The following is a 9,765-nucleotide window of genomic DNA, read 5'->3' as shown; positions in this document are numbered from 1 at the left end:
GTTAGAAAAATTTATATGAATACATGAGATGGTATTTTAAGATGTCACCTCCCTAAGTGACTCTCACGCCGGAAGTACAATGACCTATACCAATTGAGAAGGAAGCCCTTGCAAAGGAGGCGATGGTAGATGAGGATGGCAATATGTTCGTTCTTATTTTTGGTTATATTTTGTATGCGACAATATTTATATGAGATTATCATATATTTTGTTTGACATATTATTATTTATATAATTTTGGATTGTTAGTCAAATTTTATTTTTAGTTTAATATCACTTTGTGTTGATGTTTATGTTATTGTAATTTAAAGACGTTGTTAGCAAAAACATGGATTATGTTGTAGTAAAAGATAAATTTGGATTTTTGATCTAAAACCATGAAGAAGTGTGTTATTTCAATTCAGATTTTATAATTTCAAACCATGCTTTTCAGGGGTTTGGCATGGTTCATATTCTATAATCCATAATATTCTATAACCAAAATGTGTCTAGTCATTTATTTTTATTGTTTGGTTTAGAATGCATTGACATTTTCTGTGAATTACAATGTGTTTGGTTCATTTTCGTTCACAACACAAAATAATGAACTCCTATTACCCAATACCCATAAATAATATTGTTGTTACACTGTCTGATATGAAGATCAATTGGACCAAGTGAGTTATAGTCTCAACCACCATGATGCAAGAAATGTGGTTAGTGTGGAGTATTGTCGTCTATTAGTCGAAGATAATGGATGTATTCGATTCACCAACATGAAACTTCATGTTGTGAAAACAACGTCGGAATTACAAAGTATAATTGGTTTCTTGATCGATAAGAAACCCACAAGGGAAGAAAAGGAGAAAATAATAAAAACACGATGAAATTGGTTATAAACTAATATTCTTTATTTTCTCTTTGAAACAAGATTACAAGTATTATAGAATAGCAAATAACTTCTCTCACCCGAAGTATGATTTGCATTATACAATGATGAGAGACTAATATGCTATTTATAAGAAAAATAACAAACTAAACTAATGGGCTTTTACACACAGATTCATTACACAAGCTAACTTAGAAAACAATCTAACTTAAACAATTAGGCATAACAACCAGGTCCAATTCAGCATGCTAACAATCATAGCATACTTCGACTACAGCATGTGAACAGACTTTGACGACATGCTAAGGTCCTGTTGAATTGTCGAACCAAGAAGCTACCCTTCTACAATACTAGAGTTCGATCAAATATCTAACAAATCTCCACCTTATAACAAACTCTATAACATCAAGGGAACAAACTAGCTTTCCTTTTTCTATGTCCATTAATGCAGCGTCCATGGCTCTGACTCCCTTCAACGCTTCTAAACAACCCTGTTAAACCAGTAGGGCTTTCATCTTCAAGCGCCACAGACCGAAATCGTTCATTCCGATGAACTTTTCAATCTAATACTTTGTTGACAACATCTTCTCCGCGCTCACTGCACCAATTTGTTGTGAAAATGATGTCGGAATTACAAAGTATAATTGGTTTCTTGATCGATAAGAAACCCACAAGGGTAGAAAAGGAGAAAACAATAAGAACACAATGAAATTGATTACAAACTGTTATTCTTTTCTTTATCTTTGAAACAAGATTACAAGTGTTACAGAATAGCAAACAACCTCTCTCACCCTAATTAGGATTTGCACTATACAATGATGAGAGATTTTACTATTTATAAGAAAACTAACATATACTAAACTAATGGCTTTTACACACAGGCTCATTACACAAGCTAACTTATAGAACAAGTTAACTTAAATAATTGAGCATAACAAATAATCCCAATTCGACATGCTAACAATCTTAGCATACTTCGACTACAGCCTGTGAACAAACTTCGACGACATGCTAAGGTCCTGTCAAATTGTCGAACCAAGAAATTACCATTCGACCATACTAGAGTTCGATCCAATAAGCATATTCTAATATTTCCATTAGTATCATAACGAGGTACCAATCGAGAATGATATCGAGTATGATGTTACTCAGATTAGATGTGCTATTCGTTCCAACACATTTGATGAAATTATTACATGCATGATTGAGTTCACCGAAGAAGTAACTAGTTTGTCCAACCTATAATCTTGTTTATTTTTAATTCTTGTTTTAATTAGTCAATTGTTGGTGTGTAGCCAATAACATCCTAAATTTCATCTAATTTAATAAGGTGTTTCCATTTGTTGTATTTGTCATGAATTCAACCGTTTTAAACTCTAAAATCTCCACACACAAAAAACTTATTCAAGATTCTAGAATTTGAATGACATTTTATCAAAACAAACCATTTTTAAAAAGTCTCAAGAGTAAAAGTCAAAATTCATTCAATTCATAGTGCACTATGCACACCATAAAGGAACCTAAAAAAAAGGGCTCATCTTCAAATTTTAGCCAAACTTTTGCTTGTAAATTCAATCAATATTCAATTATGTGGGACACCTATGGTATAAGTAGCACAGTTGGTAATAAGCTAAGGGCCTAAGAATGAAATTTAAAAAAGAGAGATATCAATTCTATGGGACACCTATGGTATAGGTAGCAAAATTGGTAAGCCAAGGAATAAAGAATGAAATTTAAGAGATATCAATTCTATGGGACACCTATGGTATAGGTAGCACCTCAAATTGACTCACAATTGAACCCTTAATAGGAGAAAAGAAAATTAGACAATTAAGTATTCACCAACATCAATCTATGAAAAACAAGAATCAAAATATTCAGAAATTAGTACTAATATCTCAAAACCAACCCTACATATTCCTTATTCCTTTCTACCAAAGGAACAAAACTGAGCTAAAATTGTAATAGTAAAAAAAATGGTAATGCACAAAGCTATGTACAAAAGATGTCAAATCCAACTAGGACCTAAAAGCACATGCAAAATTATAAGACCAATCAAACTTTGAACTTAATTGAGATGTGATGTCCTATCTGAAAATGTAGCCAAAAATTATTTGTGACTAGTTTGGCCTACTTGTAATTATTTGTTATGAAAATCTCAATATCGCCGCCTAGACAGAAAAAACTCATAATCTGGATGTCTGTTTGTGCTGACTTGGTTCCCTTTGTTTACAACGGCTCTTGCCATAAGAGATGCTGTTTCTTCAAGTGTTCTCAAACGCTCTTTAAGAAAGATCGAAGGGTTTATGCCTAGCATTTCTGATGCCGATGCAGAATGATTCAGCTGGAACCAGCATTCACCCTGTATCGAAATTTCATTTGCAGTGTGTTCATCTATAAAGATCTTTCTATCAAATGAATGACCGGTTAAACTTTGATGTTGAAGCAACAAAAATCATACCTGTGCATTGTAACTTTGAAGACCTACAACTGGAGAAACTACGCAAGAATCTAGAGTTGGCGAATCAGAATTTGAACTTCTACGAACCAAATGTCCAAGTGAATGGTAAGTCAGAAAAGATGCACGAAAGTTGCCATCGGGTATACGGTAAATAGGATACCATGCAACTGAGTACCTGCAAAACAGGCGGTCTTAAAACTGTTACCGTTTCAACTTACACTAAGATGATGATAATGATTGCTTCTGATCATGTGATCTTAAGCCAGATATCAAATGTACTTTTTTTTTCATAAATGAAATACAATCTTCATGATCATTTACCAAGATCTAGGATGAAGATCTTGCAGGATTATCGAATCCAGTTTAGTTGCGTCCCCATAAGTTTTGGATTGGATTGGCACGTTGCCTCTAATCAGCTCCTGTATCCTATGAGAAAGAAATGGAATAAGAAATGAATATGATATCACATGTTCCAGAACAAATTGAATGACCAAAGTTGAAACTAAAGTAAGTTTTCTATCAATTAAAAACCATTATGTCCGATATGAAAGTGATGAACAATCTTACCTTTCATATAGAGGTCGTCTTTGTTGAGGTTGTTCGCATTCAAAATATTCAAAAAGAAGTTCTAAATCGCCAGAACTAGTAGAGTCGGTATATGGATTTGAACCATCATTGATAGGAGTCGTAAAGGAGTCTTCAGAAACCTTACAATTCGGAAAGCTCGCATTGCTCTTCACGCATCGGTTTTCACGATTCTTAAACAGCTGAATCGCTGATAAAGAAGGGACAAAATAGGCACGAAATGGAAAATGATCAACACCACCGAATGTCTTTGGATTTTCATAATCCCAAGCCCTTATCTCTAATCCATAGCTACCATGTTTCTCATACCACTCCCACAAGCACCCCAAAGGTACTTCAGGTATCTCATGTCGGCACAGTGAGGAACCAACGGAATAGTTTTGAGAACACATCAGACAACTGAGTGAATCAAGTGATCTACATATAACAGGACTGCAAAAATGAAGTAGTCTTTCAAACTCTGCGACCGGTCCACCAGTCGCCTTGTGTACTACTTCACAAGCTAATTGAACCCTGAAGGTGTCATTCACGGCTTGAGCAATTCTATATGATTCGTTAAACATATATTGATTCTCACATTCATAAATCATGTGATTAGCTACTTCATGTTTGTCCCCGTGCTCGACCAGTCTACCTGAAATCTTCTCATCGAGTTTATGATTCTTGCCCTCGATCTGACCACCAATGCATGTAATATTATTTGGTGAAGAATCCTGATTTTGAGAAAATGAATCAGTTTTTGGTTTGAGACTGTTTTCCAATTCGGAATTTTTACTAGTTGGTTCATCAGAATATTCCGACTCAGATTTGGTTATTCCAGTATCTTTTTTCCCAACTGGTATCCATTTCCATTGTGAAGATCCAGAACTGTGGTTTTGTGCATTGTAATCAGCAGAAGAAACTTCTTTCAATGTTTGACCAACTTGATCATCTAAAAGATTACAGGAAACTTGAGATTGCTCATCAGAACAAGAAACTTGAGACTGAATGTCTATACTTTCATTCTTTGTTTCCTGTGAAATATTCTGGATATCGGATTCCACCGGTTCAGATGATTCTTGTTTAACCCCACTGGTCTGAAACTCCATAATCGTTCCTTGTTGATTAATATCCTGAGATGAGATATTTGAAGAATCATTCGGTTGAATACTACCCTTCACGTTATCGTTTAACACGGTCCTGTTATAATTGGAACCCTTCCGAGAATAATTGCAGGGTCCTTTTTTCAAAACTAAGTCTGTTGTTTTCCCTTTCGATTTCCGACCGCCTTTATTTTTCGCTTGTTTTTTAACCTCTCCTCCTGAAACGACATTTGCGCCAACAGAATTACAGTTTTTGATAGCTGAAGTATCCTTCTCAGTAGTGGAAATGAATTGTGACGAAGGTGTGCTTACTTTCTTCAAATCACCACCACCACCACCACATTCGCTCGAACTGTTCTTCTGAACCTTTTGCCATACAGAATGACTGTTTTCCTTCCCTGTTCGGCCGTTCAAACCGCCAATGCCTGCGAATTTGTTGAAACTTGAACTCTTCGACATCGTTCTCTTATGCTGAACTCTCTTATCATTTACAATGCAATTTTGACCACCGTTCCTCGTTTCCTCATGTTCAGAGTTACTGCGAAAACCATTCGTTAAGCCTTGACCGAGAAGATACTCGTCTCCACAACTTGCCTTGTTGGATTGTTTTCCTATATGACCACCATGGACACTTTCATCGCTTTTGGAACCAATCGAAACTGCATCTAACACTAAAGTGTCTTGTATATCATTAAAACCGCATAGCTCAACCTCTTGAGTATCCTTTGTTTCTCTATCGTGAAGCTGACTCTTCGATTCAGCTTTTGACATCAGTGTCTCCTCGATACGAGGGTCACAGTGTTTCGGTGCATCCATAACGTTGACTTTGTCATTCATCTCATTCCTGTCACAATCAATTTTGATGAACCTATCGTCGGAAGATGAAAATTCTGGGACAGTTGTATCCACATCATTGCTGCTGCAGGTTTCGGAAGTCAAACTTACACACCCGTATTCCTCCGGGCGAACTTCTCTATCATTAGATCCACTTTCACTTGATTGGTTCTTTATCTGTTTCTTTCTTGCTCTTTTTTTCGAGGCTTTTTTCAGAGACTTATCTTCATTGGTGTTACTCATCCACTTATCCGATGAAATAACAGAAGCAGAACTATGAGGTGACAAGCTAGGGCTACTACTAACTACCGAACTTTGCGCACAAGAATCTGCAGGAAGTTCTTTCAGTTTACAAGCTTTGTTAGCTACTTTATTTTGACATCTACGACGAACATTATTTGAACCGGTGAAACTTCTTTCATATGATTTGGCCGTATAAGCACTCAGAGGCACCTGTCTTCTAGACCCCTTGCATTGATCATTCTTCGACCGGTTAAGAGGAGCTGGTGGAGGGAAAAGAAGTTGCAGACCATCCATATTAATTCCAGAAGCTAGGTTAATGTGATTGAGACACTGCACTGGAACGGCAAGAATTCTCCAGGTTCCATCAGGCTCAACACTAAGGAAGGTAAGGATCGCACACCTGGTAAATAATTAACCGAACATAACCATAGTCACTATAAAATTTCAAGTTTAAAAAAAAAACAAATAAAAATAGGAGTTTGAGTATATATAGGACTTGTTTGGATTGGCTTATTGAAGCTTATCTAACGGCATAAACACATGTGAAACTGTTTGTGATTTCACCTTATTTCCACAAGCTCTCCAGAATAGCTTATGAAAAGCTTATACTAAAATAGTTAGACTTTATTTTATCTTTTTTTATAGAAACAGTTTATGCAAAAGCACTTATAGAATGAAGTGAACAACCTCTTCAGTTGGACGACATCAAAACCAGCATGGATTCACATTCCACCCCACCATGTAAAATACACTATCACCTTTTGGCAAGCCTAAGAGTTATTTTAAAATAAACATAATAAGAAGGCTAAGGGTGCATGTTATGTCGATACGAAACAAAAATTTCAATAAAAGAAGCATAAGAGATATAACCAAAAGAATAAAAAGAAGATGAAGTAAATGATAAAAGTCAAAGTCGCTGTATTTTACCTACTATCAGAGTTGATCTTTGAAACAGAAGATCCTTGAGAATGCTGAATGAAATAACATTAAAAAAAGACACGAGATAAGACTAATGACTTAGCCAAACTCAATTGAACAATTCGGGGAAATGGGAAAGTAGTTTACTTTTGCGACTTCCAGAGATGTAACTTTGTCTTGTTGCGGATACGTTGTTGATTTGGAATTCTTTCCCGCTTCTGAAACTTTTGGACTATCATTACCTTTCGGTTGAGGCGCACAATGCATCTTCCTTTCCTGTAAATGCCATCGACCAAAAGATAAGAATGAGCACGATACTACTCCATTGAATTTGAACAAACCTAAATTGTTCCACAGTACGTGATTTAGTACAAAGTGTAGTTAAATAACGGTTATAGCCACAGCAACGCTATAACACTGCAACATAACATAATTTCAAGAAAGCCCAATTTTCCGCGATTTGCGATTGACAGCAATTAATCATCTTTTGTCTCCATAGTTCTAAAAGAAGACATTTATCAAACAAGAATATAGAACAATTTTACACCATAATCCAAATGGCATAGACTCCAAATTCAAACAATACAAACAAGCCTACACAGATAAGCATTAACATTCTCTCAAACCAATTTTATTGAAATTCTCCCGATCAGCATTCAGCACAATACAATACCTTGGACTCGCAGTCTTCGAAGGAACCTTGTAAATTCTAACATAATAAATGGCAACTAAACCACCAGGAGTTCTCAATCTCCTTTTTGCTCAAATATCAGCCAAAAAATGGGTATCACAGCACATTTCATCGAACATTAAAGATGCAACAAAGCCTTCAGTTCATATTCTCTTGGCCATACACATTTCTTGGCTTCTATGAACAAACACAAAACTAAAAGAATGCAACTCGAAACACACAACAGAGACAAGTCCAGGAACGGAGAAACCTCAACTTGGGTTTCTCCAAAATCAAGATCACGAAAAAGATTAAAATTATCCCAAAACAATATCCCAATTACATAAAATAAGAAAAATCAAACTTGAAATAATCGCTTATTTAAACCATTAGTACAGAATCTATAAACAAATTTTGACTAAACCACAAATCTTAAGCCTAAAATATCTAAATCAAAGTGTACCGTATCCTTAGCCATACAAATCCTCCTCAGATTTAGCCTCAGAAACGAGATTTTCCTTTTTATAGATTCCATCCACCTCATAAACCTCATAAACCTCATAAAACAAGATCATTTATCCACAAAAACACAAAATATAAATATTTTTTTTTTCATAAAAAAATAAAAAAAGAACCGCAACCCATTATTGAAAAAACAAACTTTTCAATAAAACAAAATAAAAAAACACAGAAAACCGAAATGGGTCTTGATCAAAAACAATAAAAAAAATCAAAATTGATGAAAGAGTTGTAAAGAGACGAACCATGAGACAATTTCCAAAGGGTTGGAACTGAGTTACTCGCTTCTTCCAAGCCTGAACGGCTTTCTTCTTTCTAGCAAAATCACCCGTTTTGTCTTCTGTGATTGAAAACTCGATTATTACTTTTTTTTTCCACTCTTGTACTGTTGTTGATGATTTTTCTTTTTCTTTGATTTGAGTTTGTTTCGCTTTTTTGGATGAAAGAATCAAAGAAAATGGTGATTTTTGTGTATTTGGTGCTAGAAACAAGAACAATACCGATGTAGTTGTTCAGTGGCCACAGAGAGTGTCCAATGAAGTGAAAATGGACAAACAAAGAAAAGAGATGAAAAATGTAAGCTTTTTGAATATTGGGAAAAATGATTTTGATTACAAATTCACATCATTATGGAGGGGTTTATAGTGTGACTCAATATAAATAATCTTTTTTATACTTTTTGTTTTATGTCAGTAAGTCTTAATTCTTATTTATTTATTTATTTATTTATTTATTTATTTATTTGATTTATAAAAACTCTTAGCATCTGATTAAATAATAAATTTAATTTGAAATTTTAGATTTGAATCTAATTTTAAATTTAATTTTAACTGAGAATTTTATCATCGCATATGATTTTTTATGTGCAATGAATATTTAGTTTATATAAATAAAAAATATTCAAAATATTTAGAATATTAAATATAATATTTTTTATTATAATTTTAATTTTAATGTATTATTCTATAAAATTCTAGACTCTTATGCAAAACTTAATCCATATTAATTTTTTATTTTACTTTTACATTATTGAAAATAATGTATTAAATTTAATTTTATATATATATATATATATATATATATATATATATATATATATATATATATATATATATATATATTAAATAGTAGCTTAATTTCTTCACATATGATAAAATAGTTGATAAATATTTATGCTAAAAGTAGGTTTTGGAGGTATGACTTTTATCTGTATTTAATGTGGGAATTTTATAAATAGATTTTTTGGTATGAAAATAAATAAATAAATTATTGTGCAATATTTTTATGAGATTAATTGTAAAAAGTTTTACACCGTCGGTTCATCACCATCACCCGTTTGTATTACTTTATAGATTTTTAAAATAAAAGTCAAACTTCTTTTAATATCCAACGTCTATAATTAACTGATGTTGTAAATCTCTTTTACACTGACAGTGTATTTCAATTAATCTCTATTTTTATATTAAAATATGATATTATTGACTAAATTTTATTATTAATAAAATAATTTAATGAATGTTCATAGAGTTGAGTTTAATATAGAAGCTAGTATTTGTTGACAAGCCAATATTTGAATTTTTATTGG

General features: G+C 33.4%; 1 protein-coding gene across 3 annotated transcripts; it reads right to left on the bottom strand.

Moving 5' to 3' along the window:
- Positions 1 to 2,677: 2,677 nt before the first annotated feature.
- On the bottom strand, positions 2,678 to 8,799 carry LOC127132538 (uncharacterized). Of its 3 annotated transcripts, XM_051061509.1 has the most exons (8): positions 8,125 to 8,369; positions 7,139 to 7,267; positions 7,001 to 7,044; positions 6,761 to 6,843; positions 3,897 to 6,473; positions 3,651 to 3,755; positions 3,330 to 3,504; positions 2,678 to 3,230 (listed from the first exon to the last, which is right to left on the bottom strand). In XM_051061509.1, exons 5-8 carry the CDS (start codon positions 6,365 to 6,367, stop codon positions 3,027 to 3,029), a joined length of 2,955 nt encoding a protein of 984 aa, XP_050917466.1. In that variant the 5' UTR covers positions 6,368 to 6,473; positions 6,761 to 6,843; positions 7,001 to 7,044; positions 7,139 to 7,267; positions 8,125 to 8,369; the 3' UTR covers positions 2,678 to 3,026. The 3 variants fall into 3 exon arrangements, with proteins under 3 accessions (XP_050917466.1, XP_050917460.1, XP_050917452.1); XM_051061503.1 differs by lacking the exons at positions 6,761 to 6,843; positions 8,125 to 8,369 and adding an exon at positions 8,426 to 8,799; XM_051061495.1 differs by lacking the exon at positions 6,761 to 6,843 and having other exon boundaries at positions 8,125 to 8,370.
- Between the last annotated feature and the right edge of the window lie 966 nt (positions 8,800 to 9,765).

This window comes from Lathyrus oleraceus, chromosome 1 (genome assembly GCF_024323335.1).
Source record: "Lathyrus oleraceus cultivar Zhongwan6 chromosome 1, CAAS_Psat_ZW6_1.0, whole genome shotgun sequence".
Taxonomy (NCBI): domain Eukaryota; kingdom Viridiplantae; phylum Streptophyta; class Magnoliopsida; order Fabales; family Fabaceae; genus Lathyrus; species Lathyrus oleraceus.
Note: the sequence above shows the minus strand (reverse complement) of the source record. Positions and strands in the feature narration are given on the sequence as shown.

Bases quoted from the DNA above. Each gene is read 5' to 3' on its own strand.
- LOC127132538 (XM_051061495.1), bottom strand. From the start codon at position 8,223: ATGAGGTTTATGAGGTTTATGAGGTGGATGGAATCTATAAAAAGGAAA. The intron at 7,045-7,138 runs GTAAACTACTTT...TATTTCATTCAG, and splicing joins CATCTCTGGAAGTCGCAAAA to CATTCTCAAGGATCTTCTGT. The intron at 6,474-7,000 runs GTAAAATACAGC...ATTATTTACCAG, and splicing joins AAGATCAACTCTGATAGTAG to GTGTGCGATCCTTACCTTCC.